Genomic DNA, 26,310 nt, shown 5'->3' with positions numbered 1-26,310 from the left:
TTTCATAGAATTGACAGCATCATTTCGGAATTTATCTGGAATAGAAAGACCCAAAGGATGCGCAAGCAGCAGGCCAAAGGCGTTGGGGGGAATGGCTCTTCCAAATCTGAAGTTTTATGATTGGGCATCCAATTGTGGAATGATACAGCCCTGGCTACAATCTGATTTACACAACTCCCCACCTGTCTGGCTTAAACTGGACGCAGACTCCTGTAAGCCGGTGTCAGCCGGAAATTTGGGAGGAAGCTCTTGATAATACAAGTCATCTGTCTGCACAAAACATGGACTGATTCTACAAATTCTACATTGCACCCACCTTACAAAGGTTAGGCTCTCAAAAATCTATAAAGATGTAGACCCAACATGTGACAGGTGTCACCATGCACCGGCGAGCCATGTACATATGTTCTGGTCTTGCCCTTTTTTTACAACCCTACTGAGAGGAAATCTTCAGATCATTATCAAAGGTTACAGGAACATTGATTGAACCTAATTCCACCTACAGTATCTCTCTCCTCCCTAGAGGTGGCTTTTGTGGCCTTTGTTACCCTTCTCGCCAGACGGCTGATATTGCTTAATTGGAAATCTAAATGGTCCCCCTCCTACACGCTGTGGATAAGAGATGTCCGTAATTTTGCCAAACTGGAAAGAATAAGGTGCATAGTTAAGGGCTCATTGGGGAAATTTAGTAAGATGTGGGACCCTTTCTTCAAGGATGTACAAGAGCTCGACTTCTGAGAGAGCCCTGAGTGACTGATGGTTTTCTTTTTAGTCTCTTTCTTTTCCTGCACTAATAAGACATGACGTGCAGTGGACCAACCAAGTATATTAATATAAATACGATATTTTTATTTATTAATTTAATTTCTGTAGTATCTGTCCTGTCCCAATTTCGTCTTCCAACCTAGCTTTTTTTTAGTTTAGCTCCCTACTGCCCAAACCCTTGTTTTTGTTATGTCTTAAGTTGTACTAAATGGAGGACCCAAGTGCAGACACGCACACGCAGGAGGCAGTATAGGGGGAAACAAAGGGCGAGCTTTTATTAACAAAGCTGAATACAAATAACGAGGAAAATAGAACGATTAAAATGCGTCACAAGGACATAAACAAAGTAGCAACAAAAGGCTAAAGCAAAGTGCAAACAAAAGCAAAGTACAAATCAAAGGAGAAACCAAAACTACAAATATACCAGATGGGAGACACGAGGAGTCACTGGAGGAGACACTGGGGAGGAAGCTGGTGGGGAACACAGGACATCATCAAGACGGGGGGAAACGAAATGATCTGACCAAGACATGAGGGAGAACAAAGGCTATATACAGAGACACTAATGACGGGACGAGGTACAGGTGGAGTGAGGACGGACTCGGACAGGTGAGGGGATTAACGGAAAAACACACAGGAGGAACTGACAAGTACGACGCGACACACAAGGGTACAATTTCAAAGTAAAACAGGAAACAGAAAACACACAGACACTGAACCGTGACAGTTTTATCATTATCGTATTGATCAAACTGTGCTGTTGTATTTATTGTTATTGTCTTAGTGTTCACTTAAAACTCCATCTGTGCCCACAGATTATCAAGTCATCTACTCAGTTTAACAATTCTTATCTCAGATTTATTTTCTTCTACCATACAATCCCTGATGGGCCCTGTCATCCTTAAATGCAGATGGTTTGCATTGGGGATTTGGGGCAATAAATAACTGGTATCCATATTTTATTGACAATATTTCCCCATTCATAAGAGATTATTCCTGTTGAGCCTCTCTAAATCATAGCTTTTGTTATTCTGGCTTCTTAATTTATTCTGAGGCTGAGGAGGTAGAGCAGGTCGTCCACTTATCATGTTTGCCAGTTTGATATCCAGTTCCTCCTGTCCACATGTTGAAGTGTCCTTGGGAAAAACTGCACCTTGTATGGTAGCTCTATTTCAGTGTGTGTTTGTGTGTGACTGTAAAGCGCATTGGATACAATTGCTATGTAAATGCAGACATTTACAATTAGGTTAAGGTTGAATTTTGACCTTTCAGTGCTTTGGCCATGAGAATCACCAGCTCTCAAAGGCCCCCACAAAAAAGACTGACGGCAAGGAATGCCTAAGAACACCAATTGATAATTCTTTACAAACGATTAGGCATCCACAGAATATAAAATCTTACAATGCTGGCAAAAGCAAATGTTAAACTGTGGAAAAACAAAGAAAAGAAAAACAATAATGGACTCTCCTTTGTGCTGGGAGCCTCCCTCTGTTCTCAAGTTTTTGAGCGCCTGGAAAAGAGCTACAAAGAAAATTAAAACCACTTTTAACTTGTGGCTCTGAAAAAAACCAAAACAGTAATGCTCACTCCTGCTGAGAGCGAGCTCCCCTGTAGACATAGTTCAAATGCTGCAGAGGCAAATCAGACACACTCGACCGTCTCAAAGAATTTCAGCCCAGCTGAAGCTGGGAGACTGGCCACACATATTGGATTTGATCCAACTGCATTTCCTATACAGTTCATTTCAGTATGTTTGAAAAGAAGAAGAAAACTGTTCAAACTTGGAAGGCACAGAGCAATTACGTAGCCCCTTGCACCTGATAAGACTGGTGCTGGTGCCTCTAATATGAGAAACTCAACGGTGGTCCAATCCATTTGCCTCTCAAGCAGAATGCCATTTCATCAACTCCTTTTAGTGCTTTGGACAGTACCTAACTACAACTTTGTTTTGTGTCAAAAAAAAAGGAAAATGATTAAGCAATATAGTGCTACTTTAATAAGGACGTAAATACTTCTTCCACCAATGTGTAGGTAGACAAGCTGTCTTTTAGTTATCGTTAGTAGATAATAGCAAAGGGTACATTTTTTGCAGTATAGATGAGCAATTGCATTTAAAACCAGTGTGAGACAGAGTTCCTTCAGGAGTTGGATGGATTCATTCCAGTGAGCAAAGGTCAATCTGTTGAAAAATGTACACTGACATATACACATGTCATTTGTATCCCAATACACTCCACTACTCATTGTGATAATACCAGGATTGCAACAGTAATGCGGGAGAAATCACCACAGCTGAAGATGGCATATTGGAAATGTCTTGTCATGTCTGTTTACATAAACACCGTCAAAGACTACTGATGACGTATGACTACTACTACTAAAGTTTCCCCCACAGCCGCACTTGAACATATTATGTACTTACATTTACATCACTGTTAGCCTATGTGTCATGATCTCTCATTCATACCTGCTTGAGGGAAATGATTCCCTCCCTGCGATCAGTATCAGAAGTGATGGTGAAGATAGCAGCTGCATCTGCATTAGTGATGCTATAGGTCATCTCAGCGTTCTGCCCTTCATCTTCATCGTTGGCTCTGATCCGACCAACTGCCTTCCCTACTGGAGCCAGCTCTGGTACGTACAGCTGGTAGCTCTCTGCAACAGAACATTTTTTTTCATTAAACCTTTTAATTAAAAAAAACAAACAATCATGTAGTGCTGTTTTTTTTTTACATGCATTTTGAAATCCTCTCTAGATGTCAGTTCTGACTCTGAACAGGTGAGTAAACTAATAAGCCCCAGCCCCAGTCTGTTCATCCTGCTGCCATCTGGGAAAAGACACAGAAGTGTCCGCTGGCATACCACCAGACTATAGAGATGGCGGCACATGAACTTCAGAACAACACACACAAATTCTCAAATAAATAAAGGCCCACTGCTAATGGAGGCTGGTAGAAGACTTTGGGGGATGGGAACTGCCTGTACTACTGAATGGCTCACTTGATAGATTCATGTCCAAATAGTTAATTCCATTAGAACAACCACAGAGTCATGTCATACTGCTTTATAAAATATACTTTTCAATTTTCATTCACTATGTTGTATTTGCTTTTCGCTTCGCTTCTACTCTGCAACTGTTTATTTCTTCTTCGAATACGCAACACTTACTGCAGATGTTTCAAATTAGGGCTTACCCAGACTATGCTATTCAAGTTGATTCAAACACATATTCTGTCCTGAGACATGTGTGCAACTAGTCCTGAATTACCTGAATTGTTTTTACACCTGTGTAACTGGAGATACTCTCGCAGGACAACATTTGTTACAGGATGAACTTGCATGCAAGGCAAGGACAGGCATTTTTTCATGTAACACATGCAACTTGTTGTTTGCTTTCGAATGTGGACACATATGACTGATCTTCAATACTAGTCTATTAGACCCAATCCCAACCAAATTGCTTCAAAAAATAATAAAAGAAACAAAAAAGGGACAGTGCACAACTTCTCTGATTAAAAATCAGCGAAGCTGCAGTGATGAAACTTGGTCCTGAGTGGAGTGCTTTCTATCATTAGAAAGCACTCCATTAATTGTCATTGCTGTGCAGATGATACACAATTATACTTATCCATCAATTAGTTAAACTTAAGGCATGTCTTAAGGACATAAAAACCTGTATTGCCTGCAATTGTCTGCTACTGAACTCAGACAAAACAGAAGTTATTGTGTTGGGCCCTTATAGCTGATATGATATTAACTCTTGCATAAAACAAATTGTAAGGACTGCCTTCTTCCACCTATAGCACAATGCAAAAATCAGGAACATCCTGTCTCAAAAAGATGCCCAAGGCTGGATTATTGCAATTCCCTTTTATCAAGTTGTCCCAATAATTCTCTAAATACTTTCCAGCTGGTCCAGAATGCCTCTGCATGGGTACTGACAAGAATTAATATTAGAGATCACATTCTCCCATATTAACCTCTCTGCACTGGCTTCCTGTAAAACTCCAGAATAGAATTTAAAATCCTCCTCCTCACATACAAAGCCCCAAAGCCAGGTACCGGCATAGCTTAAAGAGCTTATAGTACCCTAAAACCCCACTCTAACACTGCGCTCTCATGATGCAGGGTTCCTATTGTCTCCAAAATTAGAATAATAGGGAGAGCCTCCAGAACCACGGGCACCCACCCTCTCTACGTTTAAGAGTAGGCTTAGAACTGTCCTTTTCGATAAAGCTTATAGTTAGAGCCTGCACAGGCCCTTAGCTATCTGCCATAGGCTTAGACTGCGGGGGGATTTCCCATGATGCACTGAGCTCCTCACTCTTTCTCTGTATCTGTACGCATTCATGTCTCATTGCTGCTGTGGTCCTGCTTGACTTCTGCTATCATCACCATCACTATCCTTATCATCATTGTTATTTAATTAATGTTATTATTCCCTCAGCTCCTCTCCCTCTACCCAAACGGTCTAGGCACATGGCCGCCCACCATTGAGTCTTGTTCTGCTCAAGGTTTCTGTCAGTTTTTTCTCGCAACTGTTGCAGATTGGTTAGACCTCCTCAAATTGGAAAGTGTCACAAGATATTTTTGTAGTGAATTGGCCCTCTACAAGTAATGACTGATTGATTTATTGACTGATCGATTGATTGATCAATCAAAGGTCATCAGGTAGTCTGCTCCAGAGAAGTTAAACTAGAAGCTCCCTAACTATATCTGCAACTTAACTGTTGTCCTGTTACAAACCACCACCTGATGGCCTGAGAGGTCTGACTGGTCTGTAAGCAAGTCAGAAATGTGCTGTTCAGCCAAACCATTTACTGCTCTCCAACTTTAAGGTTGAATCTGCCAGTGATGTGATTTAGGTGCAGCAGTAAGGCATGTACTGTCCATGTACATGTGAGTTGAGGCCTACCCATTGTTTGGGTAACTCAGCAAAGACAGTTTTATAGTAGTCTGGTAGAGATTAATGCATGAACCAGTTTCTCACATATCTAGAGACATTAATTGTCCAACGTTTGATATGTTTTTCAAGTGATAACAAACTGCTTTTATTATACTAACATGACTTCCGAAGTTAACAGCATTAGACCCGTTCCTGATTTGATAACTATATTTAGGAGGCAGGGACTATAAGTGAAGATATAATTAAATGTTTATGTTTTCTAATTAAAAAAACAACCTAGAGATAAAAATAATATCAAAATGAAACATTGGAGAGAAAAAGAAAGAAAAAAATAATCTTTCATCTTGTCCGGTGAGGGAGACTCGCGTGAACGCGGAGCGTGCCTCCAGGCAGATATAGCATAGTGACTGTTTAGGCTAGAAAAATTTACTAAATGACGTCGTTTCGAGTAAACTCTGGATGTCGCCACTTCAGGACACTTGGATTGCAGCGGATGAGCAGTATGGAGGAATATTACAAAGTTTTTGTGTAGTTTTATGGACCTTTTCCTCTCGGGCACAATTGACGCTCATTATATGGATTTTTGCTGCAGGAGGGTACCCCCGCGGGTCTCCAGCTGCACTTTGAGGAATAAGAAACTACACCGGACTTCTCATCAGCATGAGGGTGAGTCGATAATGACTGAATTTCGTTCTAGAGTGAACTATTCCTTTAAACGAGCTTCAAACTGATATGATGCTGATTTGCATGAGAATTCATGTAAAATGGAGATTGAACCAGGAATAGAAATCACAGATCACCTGTGTAGTATTTTAGAGACTATGTAGAAGATGATGAATGGGTCTGATTTTATTTAACATTCTAAGAAATCGAAATCAAAAAGGATGCAAGTTTCTGTGACTTCCTGTGCAGACTGAAGTCTTCTGAAAACATGTCAGATTTGACAGTAGCTTTTTGTCTCTGCCCCCTGCTGCTGCTGTTTGCACTTTCCAGACAAGGTGCAGTTCATGTCAAATTAGCCTATCAATGGTTAAAATGCAAACAATGTAAACAACCAGACATAGCCATTGCTGGTACTGATAGGTGTCAAGCTAGTTTTGTTAGTATTCAGACATTGTTTTGAAAGTGTATTTGATGTTGTTACTTATTGCTGGTTAGCTAGCAGCATCTGGCTATGGTAATGTTATACAGAGCAAAGTTAGTGGTGGGCCTGATAGACCTTTTTTTTGTTACCCTCAGGAATTCACAGACAATATTGATGAATATGAATATTGTATTGGACTCATGATAATACGATGTTTTGCATGTTAGAGCTTCCAGGATGAGAGCAGCATTGACTCTGATGATGAGGACACACCAGAGCGAAGCACATCATCCCGTCAGAGAGGACGACAGGAGGGCAACCAGCAGTGTCCGAGGAAGTGGAGGCGGAGGCCGTGGACGTGGTAGTGCGAAAGGGCAAGGAGCAGATGTTCATACGTCGAGTACAAGATCTTCAAGCTCAAAGGACTGCACATGAGCAGGTTTCTAAAGTAGAACATTACTTGCTCTAACCACCTATTGACATCACATTGTTTGCCAAGTAGTTTTTCACAATTTGAATTTGTGTTTTGGTGCATAACAATAAGCACAGTAAGTAGAAAAATGTAAAGAAAGATAAAGGGCTGGTACTACAAGTCAAAAGCATGAATAGATAAAATGGAAACAATGTAATATAAACTGGGGCATCTGTACAGTTTTGTCCAGGAATGTCTAAAGTATTGACCATTGAAAGTGTATATGTTCACAGCATGCTGAGGACAGTCGAGCTCTGTTCCATAAAAATATCTAATCATGTTGCTCATCTGTTGTTTTACAGGCCAGAATTTAAGGACTACGTTTGGACCAATCACATCAAGTGCTGGAACTCTGCCTGACACCTATTTATTTGTTGTTCTGTATTTACTCCTTGTTTTGCATTATCTCTAACTTGTTTGAATAAAGTCTTGAAAATGATAAATGCCTTTTCTTTACACTTCCAGCATAAACAACCAACCCATTACAGTTCTTACACTTCACATGATGCACTAATAATAACAACTGAATTAGGTTCAGACTCTTGTTTATTCCTTGTAATTTCTTGGAACACATGTAAATAAATAACACTACAAAAATAGTATACCTTTTATCATTTAGACAATATACAGTACAATTAGCATGAACAACTATATTCAGGAAGGACGTCCAGAGGTTTCTTGACTGATTATAAACACAGATCAGTGTTGGCCAACAGGTTAGGCTGCTGATGTTGGTGCTGTCTCAATCATCTACTGTTCCTGTAGAAAGAATTGCACAATTACTTATCTGACAGTAAATACAGCTTTTCAAGGACCTTGAAAATATTTTCAATTTATTATAATGCCACAACTTTGGATGCATTTTATGCAGTGACAAATATTCCTGAAAACAACCAGAAATAGCCTCTGTTACATTAGAATTGCGCCATATTTACCAATTCTACTTTTTGGGGGGTTAGCAAAATTTCACTTTCAGAGAAATTTACATAGTTTCACGTTCTCATTTTTTCTATGCATTTTGACAGTAGTGTGTACAAGCTCTACTTTCTGGATTTTTTGTTGTACACCTTGGAGTACCTGGCATAAGACAAAGGAGTTCCAGCTTAGTGAAACTTTCATATTACTTTACAACTTTACTTGTCCAACTCCTCAACTCCTGTGACTGAAAAACCATCATCTCTGCAAAAAATTATAATAATTAGAGAAAACTGGATAAGGATGGAGAACTAAATGTGTTTACAGGACATAAAGTTACATCTGAATGTGTTTATGGGGCATAAAAAATTTATTGATTCTCTCAAAGACAACACAGGACTGTTGCTATGTAAAAAAATGTAATAATAGAAGTCTGGGGTTCAGTGGATGATGGGAAGCTTATGTGACTGGTGGCAAGCAATTATTTGAAGGAGTTGGTGGGTGCACTGTGTGCAGCAATTATGGTCAGCGTTTCCCGAATTCTACAGTGGTCAGCTGAAAGTCAGATCATCAATTGAAATGGAAAGTCTATTTTCTTAAAAAATGTTTTACTAAAATGTAATAGTCTCAAGCAGTAGGCTGACATTTGACTGTCAGGACCAGTACTTAAATCATTTTCCTGGTGCAGCTAAAGAAATGATGCCATTCCTTTTTGAATTGTATCCCTGCTAAGGAACACATTCATGCACATAAAGCAAACCAACTTGATCTGAAAGAAGGACACATGTTTAAATGACATGTATCCATCAAAGATACATATTAAACAAATAACAGTGGTCTGATCCATGTTGCTATCAGCATCACGTTACACTCACCTGTCAGAGAGAGACTCAGCAGAAATAATGGAACCAGCAGGACATGGTTCTGTCGTGAACTGACTCTTTGAAGGCTGGAAGTTGATGCGTCCCTCTCATAACTACAGGACACAGAAATAGGCAACATCAGCACATTTGTAAAACGTCTAGTTCAAAGTCTATATGAATGAATGTCACATGAATACCAGCTAACAACATCTGCTTCAAATATAAATCAAACTATATTCACAGATATATGTAATCTTCCTATGACCTCTGAACAGTGGACTTGGCCTTTCACACGTGTAGCACACAGTAATTAGTCCACCTCTCACATACAGCTCGTCTGGCTAATGTCCAAACAGCCCAGGGTAGCAGTGAATGTGTGAACACTGCTGTATGGATTAGATCCACAGGACGTGTGAACATTGGTCTGCGTGTCAAAGGTAACTTTACATGTAAATATGTTTCAAGCGGCTGTAGTCTATCATAGCTAGCTAGCGAATGTTAGCTACAAGCTGATGATGCTAATGATGGTCTAATACATACAACAGCAACATATGGAGCTAACGTTAGCTACGTTAGCTACATAATGCAGAGTAATAATACATTTCCACCAACCAAAACAAACCAGCTCATTACCTGTCCAACAGAGACACAGCTAACATGGCGTCCGTTTTCAGGCCGTCAACTCCAACAGCCACTCCAACGTTGACTCTCGTTTCACCTCTTGAGCTATCCAACTTCTTTTTGTTTGTAGCCTTCTCGAGTTTGGTCCTTCTTTTCCTTGCTCTGTTTGGCAGTGCTGGCTGCTGTAGGTTCAGCTGGTAATGAAAAGCGTGGCTGCGCTTTCTCTGCCATTCTTGTCTGTAAACAATGAGCTCACTCCAGCACAGCTCCAGCAGTGCACTGCTTAGACTCAGGTCACGCGCAATGAGTGGTGGGCGGAGTCAGCGCAGGGTGGGCAGGTAAGGACAGATTGATAGACAGGTAGGCTGTCCATACAATATCTTCGGGCCGCTAAAATTGATTGGATGAAGTTATTACAGCCCTGTTGCTGCCACTTTTTTTCCCAAAGCGTTTGATATTTTGACTGCTGTCTGGATGTTAAGAGATTTACACAAATATAATAAAAAATGCTTCTGAACAGAATTACCAACCCCAGCTTTAATCTCGGACAAACCAAGCTGTGCCTTGTTTTTGTTTTGTTTTATTTGTTTGTTTTTTTGCAATCAATTAATCCATTAATTTTCAGTGTTGTTCATCCAGGGACATTGTAACATGAATTCACTTTCCATTCATCTTCTCTCCTTTTATATATGGTTTTCTATGGAAGAATTATCCTATCTTTATTCAAGAGCGTAGATTTTCAGTTTGAGAGCATGATTTCATTCCCTTCAGTGACACAGCTCCTTCTCGTGCTCAGATTTATTCTCCTCACGCTCACATTTTGTACTCGCACTGAGATGTTTGCTGCTTTCTTTCAAAATGTGTGCTTGAACTCAAAAATCACATGCTTGTGCTCACACATCTTCTTCTTGCACACAAAAATTTCGCTCGCATTCAAATATGTCCTGTGCTCGCTCAGATCTAAAGTCTGCGCGCTCAGATCTAATGTGCACGCACTCAGAACATGCACCTCCTCTCCGGTTGAGGAGTCTGCTCAGACTCAAGGCTGTCCCTCCCTGCGCTCAAAATATTGTGTTTCACCAGCCAATAGGGAGACAGCTAGAGTGTGGGCCAATCAAATGACGGATGCTGCATTGGGTGCGTTCCTTCGCACTTTTTTTGAGTGCTCCGTAGGGGCGGGCATATGGTCTGTTTGTAAAACTGCTTCTCTCAAAATACACCAATTTACCATATTAGCCAGCTATTTGAATCGTCACCTATTTAAGACGCCAGCATATTTATGTATAATTAATCTTAAGTAATCCTAAAAAGAGTTATCGTAGTTTAGATTTCTTTCAATTTAATATTAGCGGATATATGTTATATAGTATAAATACTCACAACAGTGTAGGAATGTTCCGATAGTCGAGTGGTTAAGTACACTGCCAGATATTGCATTTTAAACCACACAGAGTTGCCGCATTGTCGCAGCTGCGGAGGTTAGCCAATTCTCCGCCTTTGGTTGTTCGCACAGAGCCGAGCAGCTCCGGCGTAAAAGAGGAACCAGAGTAACTCACGCAGAAAGCCGGTGCCGGCGTGGCGGTACACGTCATGAAGATGACGTGTGTGTTTTTTTCAACGGGTTCCCCGGTTTCCTCCTGTTAATCTAAACATGTACCCGCTGACTGTTTATAATCATATGATGCAGTTATAACGTGTTGTGATTGAGATCCTGACCCACCAAACATCCTACGTTTTTCTCTGAATTACATCATTACATAATCACCATCAGTAAACAGGAGACTGTCTGACTCTTTCACTCGTGGGGAGGGAGGCTGTTTTCTGGGGGGAAAGTTCACTGAAGTCTCGGTCGGGAGGGCTGACCGTCGTGGTGATTTTTTACACCGTGACATTTCTCTATATTTTGTTGAGTGATGGACCTGTTCAGTTATCAGACAGTGAACACCATCAGATCGACACATCCTCACTCCGCGCCGCCGGCTTATCCGTTCACACTGGTTCGGTTCGCCAGTACTGCGCCTCTGATACTACCTCTGATACTACCTCCGTATTCGGTGCAGCGAAATTTCACCCCTCGCCGCATCTGAAATTTTCACACAGAAGCGGATGCGGAGAATTGGCGTAAAATCTCCGCATGCAAACGGGAGTGTGAAAAGGACTAGTGCGGCGGCCGGGATGCGAACCGGCGTCCCATGGTTTAAAATGCAATATGTGGCAGTGTACTTAACCACTCAACTATCATCACATTCCTACACTGTTGTAAGTATTTATACTATATAACATATATCCGCTAATATTAAATTGAAAGAAATCTAAATCACGATAACTCTTTTTAGGATTACTTAAGATTAATTATACATAAATATGCTGGCGTCTTAAATAGGTGACGATTCAAATAGCTGGCTAATATGGTAAATTGGTGTATTTTGAGAGAAGCAGTTTTACAAACAGACCATATGCCCGCCCCTGCGGAGCACTCAAAAAAAGTGTGAAGGAACGCACCCAAGGCGACATCAGTCATTTGATTGGTCCACACTCTAGCTGTCCCCTATTGGCTGGTGAAACACAATATTTTAAGCGCAGGGAGGGACAGCCTTGAGTCTGAGCAGACTCCTCAACCGGAGAGGAGGTGCATGTTCTGAGTGCGTGCACGTTAGATTTGAGCGCGCAGACTTTAGATCTGAGCGAGCACAGGACATATTTGAATGTGAGCAAAATTTTTGTGTGCAAGAAGAAGATGTGTGAGCACAAGCATGTGATTTTTGAGTTCAAGCACACATTTTGAAAGAAAGCAGCAAACATCTCAGTGCGAGCACAAAATGTGAGCGTGAGGAGAATAAATCTGAGCACGAGAAGGAGCTGTGTCACTGAAGGGAATGAAATCATGCTCTCAAACTGAAAATCTACGCTCTTGAATAAAGATAGGATAATTCTTCCATAGTTTTCCATGAAAGGAAATAATGGTGAGAGCACATGATGTTCTTGGGTGAATGTTTTTTTGTGGGATACAAAGACTCTTTATGTGCGTATGTATGAGTCAAAATGAGACAAAATTAAATAAATAAAGGTGTACATGTTAAATAAGTAGGCTGAGTTTTGTGATATAACATTTCTTGACATGTTTACTACTTTTATAAGCATAACACTATATTCATGCTGGCCTGATGCTGTAATTGTAAAACACTCTGTGTGTGTGTGTGTGTGTGTGTGTGTGTTGAGGTTATTAATCATATCATATAGTGTGGGTACACACTCCATTCATCAGCAGGACCACATTGTCTCAGAACAGTCAGAACTGCCTTTGATATTAGGCCCCGCTGTAATATGAACCCGTGCTGGAAGTTTGGTCACAGCTGTCTGACTTTAATATAAACTAGGCCAATAAGGGCTGTCAAATGATGCAATTTCCGCCTTTTTGTGATTTTTACATATTTCAATCAACAGTATAACATAATATTTTTCTAAACAAACATGTTCTTACTCTAGACTCATCTTAAGCTTAAAACTTTGATGTTCTGCTTACCCCTCTAGTGTGTCTTTGCACGGGAAGGGCTCTGCAGGCAAGTTGGAAATAATAAGTAATATGCAATGTCTGGATAGTGTTTCAGTCATCATGGCTGTCTATTTTTCAATGAGAACTGGAGTTGAGATTATAACTGTCGGTTTAATATCTGCAAACAGTAGTGTTCTATCTAACGTGAGCCTGAAGGGCTAGGCTTGTTTGCCATTGCTTAGCAACACTGTCAGCAGCTCCGGGATATCTCTCTCATTGGCTGTTGTGAAAGTACTGATGTAATGACAATTGTGGTTGATGTTAATCGGGACGGCCCTGATGAGTCTGAAGGACACTCCTGTAGTCTGAGCATGGTCTTCTTATGTAACATAACTTCAAAACAAATTAAACTTGACACTTGGTCACTCACTGGACTCAAACCCCAGTCTCTTAGTGGAAAGCCCTATGTATGACCTATTCAACCACCCCTACCACTCCTTGACACTAACTTTTCTTGCTTTGTATACTACTGCACTGGAAGGGTGCTAAATGAGAGGTATGTAGCGTAGCACCACTCTCCAGGCTGCCATATTTGACATGTTGGGAGTGATGGGTTATTTGAAACTAATAGAATTTAGCAATATCTTATCAAAATAAGAACAGCGGGGCTCAACACAATATTCTGCACCAGAGGATACAATTTGAAGAACCATTGTTCTAAGGCAGTAAAGAAGCCAAAGGTTGAAGAAATGAGGCTATTATTGAAGTTCGGAAGCCATTAAAAGGATAAAAAACCAGCTTAAGGAAGATGAGGTTTGCAGAGATGATGGTGTTTCTTTTAATGTTCAACCTGGGTGTTTTCATGTACACTTGCCAATTCAGACTTACTTTAAAAACAAATAACTGTATTTAAGGTAATTTGACAGGAGATGAAGTCCTGTAAGACAGGTATAGCCTTTGTAGTTTCCTACATTAATGGAGGAATACTTTCTCTCAGTCTGAGGTTATGGCAAACTTGTCTGAAAAATGACGAAATTTATACTTTTCTGATGGACTAAATAAGAACAACAGAAAATAAGGTATGACAGCATCGACAGGATAAAAGTGAAGGTAGAACTGAAGCGTACAGACGATGCAACACTTGGTGACCAGCTGCTGTCAGAGTTAAAACCATAATGTGTTCATATGTATGTATATGTGTGTATAAGAGGAATCCCTTACTCTGTGAAAACTTTGGAGGGTTGTCATTGACATCAGTGAGGGTGATATTGACAGTAGTGGATCCAGACAGTCCACCGACCGAGCCTGCCATGTCTTTGGCCTGGATCACCACAGCATAGTGGTCCCTGGTCTCACGGTCCATGTTGGACACTGCTGTACGGATGATACCTGAGGTACACATGAGGAGACAGAAATGTATTAGTATGGATGAGATACATGAAAATCAATGCTGCTGACGTTCATTGGTTGACAAAGAACTTATATAGATGACTACTCTTTGCACAGAGCATCAATTTATTACATCTGCTTCATGTGGTTATTCGCAGTTTAATACATCATTTTAATTAATTTAGAATGATGATCAAACTCACCTTAGGTTCTTGATTAAACCATGTATAAAGGTTTAGTTCCTCAAATTATGAAAACACGGACTGTCCTCCAAAGAACAAAACAAATCTGTTGTTTCAGGATTTTCCATTTAAGTGACAATGCCCTGTTTGTGGTTGTTCCCAACATTAACTAAGTGGTCATTTTTCACCTTTACCACCATTCTTTTTCTATCCTAAACAAAAAATTTTAATTCAGTCGTTGATCTTTGCCCAGGCCCATCACCAAGTGTAGCATTGGTATTCACTTGTCTGTAGGCTTATTGATCTGTCGCAGCTGAAGTGATTGGACCGAATTCAAAACACCTCACTAGCATCAACAGATTAGATTTAAATTCAGAGTTCATCCAACCGCAGCTCTTAAAATCCACGTTTTTATCATAAGGACTGAGTTTGTACTGTCAGTTAAAGCATCATAATTTCTTGACTATGACTATGCTGTTTTTATTTCAGATTCACGTCAGATCGAAAAACAATTCTTCAAAGCAGTGAGTTTTAACTGTTTTGTATGATTCTATTATTCGTCTTCTTAAGGTTACAACCACTCAATAAATTCATCGAGTCAGATGATTCTGACCTAAGTGGCTCTAGGGAAACACAAGCACTATGTAAGTGAGGCCATTGGAAAGTGTGTTAACCACTAACCCCCTGTCAACAGTGACTAGACTTGACATTAATTTACCAATCCAGCTTCTAAGCATGTGTGTATGTAGCATATCTACCTGTCTCTACATTGGCTAAAACCGATGCAATGTTGGTTGTTTGCGTTGATTGTGTTCTTTAAGTATTGATTTTCATCATAGCAATGAGTGCTATTCCAAGCCAGCAATTGCTATTTTCTTTCTTAGTTTATAGCGCTGACTGGAAGCTTCAAAAGTATGTTAAGATTGTTGCCGTTGTTTTTCACATTAAACCTAACATTAGCTATGATAGCTGATATTTGCTAACATTAGCTATGATAATTGACATTAGCTAACATTAACTATGATAGCTGGCATCAGCTAACATTACAGCTTCTTCCAACAGACCTCTGTCCAACTCACATAACATCAGTTAAAAGTTAACTTTAACCCAGCCCGGTTCTACCGGAGAGAAACTCTAAATACTTGTGGTTTGGAAGTTTCAGATAATCCTGGGAGCTTTTTGCAGGTGTGTTCTCATGTCAAAGCTCTGTTTGAGCCTCTGGAGCAAACCGTCAGTCCTGAGCAGTTTTCTAGTATGTAGATATTTAAATCACGGTCTCTTTGCCCCTGCCCTCAAACCCCAAAACGGTGACAGAGGGTTGAAACTGAAAACCAGCGACACTGAAAAAATACTGACGGCTAAAAAAAAAATGTCACTGAAAAAAACAGACATGAAGAAAAAGTCTCTAGAGGATTGTCATTGAAAAACACTTAAAAATATCTATTAAAAAAATATTAACATACAATAAAATCTATTTTTATATCTTAGGAGAAATCCTTCCATACTATTCTTGCTTCCATTACAACTTTTTCACATACAAATGTTTCCTTCTTCAGTTCAGGTTTGTTTCCAATGCCAAATTTTATTTTCAATGCCAAAATTTACTGTCACTGTTCTAGTCGTCTTCTCCTACTGCCTTCTGAAATATATCAGGCATATCATTATTAATGTCACATTTATGCTTGTTCAGAACTGGTTTTGTAAGACACATTTTCAGAATCAGTGTAGTGATACATCTTCTAAAAATAAGCTGAAACCACAGAGCTGAAAACATTGAACTCACTGACACCAGCACAAACCACTTTAAAACAATATTATGTAGAAATTAGCAATTTGTGCGATTTGCCACCCCTCGTAGTTTCTAAGTGCAACATGACTGTTGTAAATACAAATTCCCAGGTCTGCAGTGCATTGCAGTTAAATCAGGAGGTACAGGAACGTAGCGTGGGTGCTGTTCTGGCAGGTCAGAGGGAGCAAAAAAGTCAATCAACACAAAAATCCCAAGCCAAAAGTGCCTGGAGCACAATAGATAATGCTTGGGGGCTAGCAATGAAAACGAAAAAAAACAAAACAGAGAACACCAATACTGTCACCACAAGCAAAGCATAAATGATTAAACCCTGCATGTCTGTAACAGTTTGCCAAAAGTAATGTAGATGCTAACCACACCATAACGATGTTATGTCTTGAAAACCTGAAGTTAGTATGTATGTAATGCTGTGGGGATAGGGAGGCAGAGTGGCTGTGACAGAGACACCATTCACTCTATTACAAGACACTGTACCATCAAAATGATTCTGAAGCTGTTCAAGGTTACACAAAAGTTAGATAATGTTGCTTTAAGTAAGATTACTTTGTCTGGCTGGATATACACCAATCCACTATCATATTAAGGACTAACAGTTGAAGTGAGGCCCTATCGTGAATTTGAACTTTCTCCGGCACCAGGGCGTTGGTAGCTGATTATTTGAGTGCTGTATGTTGTGAGGATGGGCCTCAATGGATCGGAATTGGCATCCACATGAATGCCAGACCCAAGGGTTTCCAGGAGATTATTGCATTGTAACAAAATTATCAATGTTATTCACTCACCTGTTAGTAATTTTAATGATGTGGCTGATCAGTGTATTTGCCAGTCACTGTACAAATTATTTTTTAACAATTTAATTATCAAATGTATTTTTATTATTATTAATTTAAAACATGATGTAAGCATTGACAGTAGTACTCAAAACTGTGTTAGTTCTGCTGTATATACAGCTAATAGATAATAGGTCATAGTTTGCATGACACAAGATACCATATTAGTAATAAATTGGTGACAAAAGCAGTGATCCAGAAGACAATGGAGCATTATCCTGGAGGAAATAATCCTACACAGACTGCTGCAGTCTGTGTAGGATTCAAAGAAAAAATGAATTGAGTCCAAGATCCACTGTCATTCTGGCTGAAGCATGAAGGGTGATGGTATTACATCTGCAGAATCGAGAGTGATTGGCTGCAATATAAAAAATATAATAATATGATTTGGCCACAGGGAATGGTAGTTCATGTTTATAGCTTATTTTCTTTATCTGATAGTAAAACACTTACACTTACACACACACGTGCGTGCACATACACACACACACCCCTGCAAATATACATATTATTTCTGCTTCGTATCACACACAGATACTCACGTCAATACATATTGCCTTCCTGTGCACTAAAATATAGCAATCAGTCACATGTTATATGTTTCATTTGCCAGCCTCTAAATAAAACTGAGGATTTCTATTCTCTCAGAGGCTGAAAATCAGATTGACTTGAAACATTTCTGATATTGTACTTTTTGCATACATTATTCATTGCTGTGCCATCTGCCTGGTTCTAGTTTTTCTGTCCGTAGGACATCATCAGCTCTCAGTTACATGAAAACTGAATACACGGTTTGGGGACAACATGCATTCCTTTTTGCTCATTCCAGCCTCCTTCTTATTTGATAAACACTTTTGCATTTACAAGAATAACATGATGTGATGTGATGGTTTAATTGCTATTTCATCATATTTGTGCTTATTCATTGTGTTTGTTTTTGTTTTTTTTTAAAAAACCCTTATAATATTCAGTATCAAAATCGTTAAATAAAAAAGTCCTAAAGTAAAGTACCCATTTTTAAAATGATTTAATCAAAACTTGCAGCCAAGAAATAACGTGTTTGCTCCATCAAATATCTTCTTTGTTAACTACAACATTAACTAAACATTATTAGTTTAGAAATCAATACTAGCATGTTTGCTGCTTCCACACCTGAAAACATAAAACAAGGATTTTTATGTTTACTCATGCAGCAACATTCTCTTAAATTTCTCTTATATTTTCTATTACTTTTTTGTCAAGAGAAATAATAAGAGAAGTCAACTCCAGATGCACCAAATGTTCTTACCATCCAAATCTGCTCAAACCCAGGTGTGCTGAATGATGAATCCCACTTGATTATAAATTGGAGGCGCAAGGATGATTGTTTGTAATTAGCATAGGTAATGCACACTAAACCATATAAGGGCAGGTGTTGTGCCTTGTGCAAATAACCGACACTAGCACAACGATTGGAGTGATGCCACCAAAAAAGGGTAGTAAGAAGAAGAAGAATGTAAGCAGCAGTGAAAGTGAGGTATTGTTAAATTAAATCAAACAACGTAAACATGTGCACTCTACCACGGAGAGGGTGCATTCGTGCCGGTGGTTGCAAGAGCGCTCCTGTCTGGTCTGGGGATTTGCCAGGAGGGTCATCAGCCATGGAATGAGGTCATAACCTTGGTCAACTATGTTACATTTTTATAATATTGAGTTTTATTAAAAGTTAAACTGGATGGTGACTTTTAGAATAACAAATCATTTACCAATCAGCCACCCATCTCCACAAGCTCTTTGAGGCAGACGCATCCCCATGAAACTATTCTGCAGCACAAAGGAGTTGTGTGCTCCCCCTGGTCAACGGGCCACGACATTCAGAAGGTGGCAGTTTGCATCTGATATTATTTGGATGTTAATAGAGTGATACAACTTTCGTTGAGGAATGGGAACGGATCCGGAGAGGGTGCTCTGATCCGTATATGGGTGCAATCTACAGCACCAATGATATTTGGCACGACAACAAAAAGCGTTCTTAATCTCTATTTGCTGGTTAGCAGTGTACGGGAACGATATGTACCGGGGCATGAATGATATTATTGCTTTCAGTACTCTCAGAATACACAATCATCCTAGGGTTTTTATAGTCTTAATAAGGATCAATTGACCAATAGTATTTTTAACTGCAAATTAAACAATCCAGTCATTAATTCATTCCATGCACTGGACAAATAGTGGACTGTGTAAACAGAATGTTTTTCTCTTTTCTTGGTAAGGGTTCTCTCGAGCACTCTTACAATTTTCTCTTACCAAAGAGAGGAGCAAAAATAAAAAAAACATTGGTGAATCCCAGAGATCAATGTGTATTAAAAACATAAGAGAAAATCGTGGATACAAACAAAAATTGGCAATAAAACATTTTTTTGTATATTGCTTCTTGCATAAGGCCCACTGTTTCAAACACATGATGAAAGTAGAGACCATCTTCCAATGGGATCAGGCCAGCTGCGACGCCCATCAACATGTTGACGTTCTGACCCATTATTATTACATGAGTACACAGTACAACAGTACTCAGTGTTTCCAATTAATTAATCAGGCAGCCCACAAAAGTGTAATTAGCTGCACCATAGTCCCATAATGATCCAAAAAGTTTTTCACTTCTCATAAGAGCACTGAAGAGCTCTAAAGTTTTACGCCGTTGCTTCAGCAAAGCGTCTGTCACTCTGCACACGCTCACTCTCTCTCTCTCTCTCTCTCTCTCTCTCTCTCTCTCTCTCTCTCTCTCTCTCTCACACACACACACACACACACACACACACCGATCCAAGGCCCCACAAGTGGTGTGTCAATGTTTACAAGTTAAATGAGGCGGAACTATAATTTGGTCATGAAAAAAAACACCATGAAAAGGACTTACAGGAAAAGCTATCAGTTATCTCCTGCACCCTCTTCTGTGACTTTGTGCCTGACAAATGTGACCCTGAAATACAACTCACGTTATTTATTCCATTTGATTAATGCCAATGAGAAACGGTATTCATGAAATGCAGCTCAGACAAGATAGCCAGATCATGCGTGTACACGTCAGGATTATCTTTCAGTATTTATTGAGCACTGAGTTAGTACCTCCACTCACTGATATCATTAATGCTCAGTAGCTGGGTACTAATTATCTTCTGCACGGTTTGAGCTTCTGAGCTTTAGGGTCCTCGACTTTGTACATCCAATGCTAGTTTGTGAAGTTTCCAATCAAGACAATACAGTCAATTCCAAGCTTTGTTTACTGGTGTGGAGATGCGCAATGACCATGAAAAGTTCTCTCTGGTGATTCCCAGGAACCTAAAACTCTTTACCTACTCCACCTTAGATTCACAGTGAACAGCGATTTGTCTCTTTGCCTCCATTTTTCTGTCAGCTCCTTAGTTATGTTGACGCTGAGCAGTAGATTATCCTCTGTGCATCCCTCTGTGATTTCCTCGAGATATGAACTCTCATCGTTGAAATCTGGCCGAAGATGGTCATGTCGTCCGCAAACTTCACAATAGTCATGGGTGCAGAGACTCAACACTGGGGGGCTCCAGCATTGAGCACTAATGTCTGAACATCTGCATTTTCTGGGATCTACTTGTGAGGAAGTCAAATATCCAGTTGCAGAGTGTTGTACTCAAGCCCAGAGTGTTAAGTTTTCTAATCAGCTTCATGGGTGAGATTGTATGGAATGCTGAAGAACAGCTTTCTGACATAACTGTTCTTATTCTTCAGGTTTGTGAAGACTGAGTGGATGGCAGTGGCCATGGCATCCTCTGTGGATGTTAGTGTTAAAAGCATGCTGGTGAGGGTCCAGGCTGGCAGGGATGTTGTCTTTGATGTGCTGGAGAACCAGTTTCTTGAAGCACTTCATCAGGATGGGGGTGAGAGCCACAGGGTGGTAGTCATTAAGACTAGACACAGCCGACTTTTTAGGTACAGGAAAGATGGTGGCTATCTTGAAGCAGGTGGGGACAGCTCCTATGAGAGTGATATGTTAAAAATGTTAGTAATAACATCAGCTACCTGATGTTGACATATTTTTAGTACATGGCCGGGTATATTATCTCGCCCAGCACCCTTTTTTATATTCACTCTCAGCAGGATTCTTCCCACATTCATCATGCATAATGGCCGGTCCTCTTGAGGTAGAGTAGATATCTGGCTCTTTGTTGAGGAGATCAAAGCAAGATGAACATCTTATTTATTCTGGAAACATGGCCTCACATATGATGGGGGTTCTCCTGCTTTTGTAACCTGCGAAAATCTGGATCACCTGCAACATATTTTTGGATTTGTTTGTGTTGAGGTTCTTCTCCAGTCTCTGTTGATGTTTATTTTTTGTTTATTGGGCTTATTTTATTTAAAAAAGGGACAATGCACATTAATTAATATAAGCACCAGTGTGTTCATGTAAATGTGCCAGATTTAGCAATACAGGCTTTGCCTCCTTGATACCAGCGTTGAGTCTTGCTCTCACGACGTTGTATGCTTCCTTGTCACCTGACTGAATACCTCACTGGATAGAGCCCGCACCTCTACATTCATCAAGGCCTTCTGGTTGGAAAATGATTTTATTGTCTTGTGATCACCACATCAACATAAACACATTTGCTAATGTATATGATGTCACTGTTGATGTATATTCCTTAACATTGATGTTGTTATCCTGAGTAACAGCATCTCGGATTATTTGCTCATCCGTACACTCAAGAAATTCTGCTGGTTTGATCTCTTTTATCAGCTGGGAGTAAGAAGGCAGAGGAAGTAGGGTAATATGATGTAATGGGCCAAAATGGGGATTCGAGACAGTTTTGTAGCTGCCAGGAATATTCTTGTAAACATGGCCCAGGTAATTTCTTCAGCTGGTGGAGATCTGGACATGCTAGTGGAATTTAGGTAAAACAGTTCTGATGTCTGTTTGATTAAAATAACTGCTATGATAAAAATAGGTCAAATATGTCAAAAACATGACTGCTGACATATGACAGCTGCTGTCCTCATACAGTTCCTTTAGTGCATTTCTTGAATTTATCATCTGGTGGAATGTAAACAGAAGTACTACTGGTGAACTCTGTGGACAGGTATTATGGTAGACATCCTACATTTTAATTCGGCATCTGGTGAACAAGGTCTATCCACTTTGATTTCTCTCATCTTATAAGAGCCTTGTGTTCTTTGGGCTTGTAACACAGTCTGCCCTCAAATGCAATGATCTGGGATGTCGGGATGGGGCCAGGTCTCTCTAAAGATGTGGGTATATTGGTCTGTTTTCCCGTCGTTGAGAGGGTCTCAGTCACATTGAATCCATTTAATTTTCCTGTGAGTGCACATTAGCCAGGAGTAGGCTGGGTCTAGGAATGGTCTTAGGTCCAAGCTGAGTTATGTTAAATCTTATCCCGGTGCTGTTCCCTATCCTTTTGGGTTGATCACTGCGCTTGCAGTGATATTTGGTCCAGCTGATCTGGCTGGCTACTCAGAAGATGTCCTGGGCAATGATTATCTGAAGATTTGCTGGACTTAATCCAATCCCTGTGCTTCCTTTTCCAACTTTGACATGTTTATTCCTTTCATAAGAAATTCTTCAGTGATAAAGGGTAAAAAAAATAACAAAAAAACATAAACATAGAGACATTTGAGGCCTGCTGCACTCTCGACGGCTGCCGTACCTTTATCTGCTGCCATTGCCATGGTTTCTGTAGATGTAGTCAAGAAGTGAGGCGAGTAAAATCAGTAAAACATATATTGAGAGTGTTGAAGGCTTTTCTCTCTCTTTCTTGTATTATTTCCAGATAGAAGCCTTCACAGAGTTTGGTCCAGCCTTGTCCCAAATACAGTCACTTGTTCTGACCCAGTGTGTCTGCTGTGCAGCTGGTGAGCTTTGAAACAGGTCCACCATTTGTCACTGATGCCCTTGTTGACATTCACAAGAGTCTTGTGGCTAATGTTACTGTTCTTCCTTACAAGGTAAGGCACTTAAAGGATCCTTTTGGTTTATTGCAAGTTGGACCTTGTGGGAAAAAAATCAATAAGGAATCTGACGGGCCTCAGGGACCTTCACACTTAGCACACTTTGTGTGAGGAGGCTCAGATTGTCTGGTAGATAAGATGAAGACCTTAAAGATGCTTCGTCTTCATAATATACTTTGATGAGAACTGGTCTTGGCTGTTAGTCACAAACACTGTCTAACCCTCCCTTTTGGCATGATTTTTTGAAGGCATAGGTATCATATAAAACTGAGACAGTGTAAGAAGATTTCTATCTGTAGATTACCTGTACTAAAATGTTCTCTGATATCATATTTGTGTCGCTTAAATAAACCTATATTACAGTAAGGACAACTGAGGTTTTCTTCATCAATGTTGTGTTTGCCAAATATAGGGTAAGTACCTCAAAAGACTTTTCTTTCTCTTTTCCTTTTTCCTTTGCTTTACCCTGTGTGATTCTTGACAGGATCAGAGAATAAGATAATAAGAGAAGACTGAACTAAATTGAAATAAAATGAATCAAGTGCTGTTTATCAGATTGTTTAGACAGTGATTTATTTTGAAGCCAAGGAAAGAATTTCACACGCTTCTGGCACATTGCTGCCTGAGTAATGCAGAGCAGTCTCAGGGTGTTGAAGGGACATTAAGTATATGTGGGTATACGGTGAATAATCCACAATTTGCCATAGTTGTTGATTCACAATTCAAATTCAAATTTTCTTAAATAGTTTGTTAATTAAACCACTTTTAGGAACATAGGAGGTACGGACTAGCTCTGTTGCATTTGTTTTAAGTTTTGATCTTTGACATTTGCTGCTGATCTGTAAACACAGCCTCAATGATTAGGTAAAATAGTTCTAAGACTCAAAAGCAGTTTGATTAGGAAACTTATCTGAGTCCAGAAAATGGGAACTCACATTGGGATTAGCAGTACATGTGTGGATGAGTTGCAAAATGAGAAGAAATTGCAAAAGTGCATTGTCTAGGAAAATCTAAATGTAAGTCTCTCTGCCAATGCCTTATTGATGATTAAGGATGAAAAACAAAAGCGACATGAAACCTTATGCTCACAAATTAAAAAATAAAAAATGAGTGAAAATGTAAGTGATATTGCCCTACTGTTGTTTGCCAATACACTGTTGACTAAAAGTGCCAATAAAGATTAAACACCCACACCTGATTGAAGAACAAGCCCCAGCTTCTACTTTCAATGTTGTTGCAGCATTTTTCCAAGGACAAAGTTCATCAATCGTTTTTAGGCTTTTTGGGACTCAAATTCAGGTATAAAAATAGAACAATGTGATCCACTACCAGTACCAACTGATGAATTGCCTTCTGTCTCATGCAAAAGGTACAAGGTAATTTACAAGGTAATATATTGGTCATTAACAGTGTTGGGTAACGTAACTATTCAAAGTAACTCACCACGTTACAAGATTACTGCCATTAAAAACTAACTTATTAAGTTACTGCATTATACTGAGGAAAGTAGTGCGTTACAGTACTTTAGAGTAACCAAAAATTAAGGTAAACCCCATTTATGACTTGTTACACATGTCGGTTATATTGTCCAGACAGCATGTAGACAAAAGTACATGTACCTTTGAATGTATTGACTCTACCATCATTTTGTAGCCTTCTTTACGGCCCAAAATTGGTAACTCCGCAGCCTAATAATAGGAATGACAGACACAATATAACATTTATGGCTCTTTATTTTGCTAACCATCTGACAGCAAACTGGGCAGATGTATACAGTATTAGACACAGCTGTTTCAATGAAAACAATACAACACAGGCTCTGATAGCGTAGTATATGATGTTTAAAAATGTAACTAATGAACCTGTAAACTATGAGTGCTTGCATTGAAATGATCAAAGCAAAAATACGATGAAAGTGCATGGGATTTTTTTTTTTCAAACAAATACCTACAAATTATTAAAGTGCATGTAGGCCTTTTAAAACAACAAAAAAGTTTTAGAGCTATATTAAAGAAAAAAAAATGGATATTTCAAGAATGAAGTAGTAATGTTGCAACTCTGACACAACTGTAGGTTTACCTTCCGCTGGCACGCAGCCACCTGCTAAACAGCAGGCAAGAAACATAGTGCAAATGCTTCAGGGATTTTATTTTATTTTTGTCTATCTATCTATCTATCTAGATAGATAGATCTATCATCTATCTAAATAGATAGATAGATAGATCTATCTATAGATAGATAGATATGTAGCAGGAGCTGATCCCAGCTGACATCAGGTGAGCGAGCGGTGGATTACACCCTGGACAAGTTGGCAGTTCATCACGGGTGACATGTGAAGAGGCAAACAAGCATTTACACTCGCATTCACACTGAGGAGCATTTTAGAGTCACCAATTAACCTAACCTGTACACCTTTGGTTCCAGAGGGAACCCATGCAGACGTGGGGATAAACTTGAAACTCCACACAGAAAGGCCCTGCCCCAGTACTAACCATTGCACCGCCGTGTTGACCTATGTTATTCTCTTATTATATTTTTTGATGCTTGATGTTATCAAGCAGAAACTAGTTAAAATAATGTTGAGTCTCACTGATTTTTATTTTAGGTACTGTACAATATCACTTGCACTACAATAACAACTTAATTTATTGATAATACCAAACATCCCATAAATGTGCATTTTCTGATATGTTTTTCTGTTAGTTGAGTCTCACTGTAATGCTGTGGGAGTGTTCCTCTTCAGGTATAGACTACATTACTTGAAAATAAATTAAACACTCAAATTGAGCTTTACAGACCGAAAGCTGTGTGAACCAGTGGATGATCTCATTATTCAAGTGTGTCATAGTGTATTCTGGTAAAACACTTGCAGTCCACTCGTCTTCTGCTTGAATACAAGTCCCACAAACACACACACACACACACGCACGCACGCACGCACGCACGCACATACACACACACACACACACACACACACACAGACATATTTCACACAGCATTGTTT

General features: G+C 39.6%; 1 protein-coding gene across 1 annotated transcript in view; it reads right to left on the bottom strand.

Moving 5' to 3' along the window:
- Window positions 1-26,310, bottom strand: part of LOC141016475 (cadherin-18-like) — a 165,690-nt gene that overhangs the window by 48,318 nt on the left and 91,062 nt on the right. Inside the window, exons 4-5 of the mRNA XM_073490861.1 lie at window positions 14,341-14,508; window positions 3,233-3,420 (exon numbers count right to left, since the gene is read on the bottom strand). Of these exons, the coding sequence (XP_073346962.1) occupies window positions 3,233-3,420; window positions 14,341-14,508 (356 nt within the window). The remainder of the gene's footprint in view (window positions 1-3,232; window positions 3,421-14,340; window positions 14,509-26,310) is intronic.

This window comes from Pagrus major, chromosome 21 (assembly GCF_040436345.1).
Source record: "Pagrus major chromosome 21, Pma_NU_1.0".
NCBI lineage: Eukaryota > Metazoa > Chordata > Actinopteri > Spariformes > Sparidae > Pagrus > Pagrus major.
Note: the sequence above shows the minus strand (reverse complement) of the source record. Positions and strands in the feature narration are given on the sequence as shown.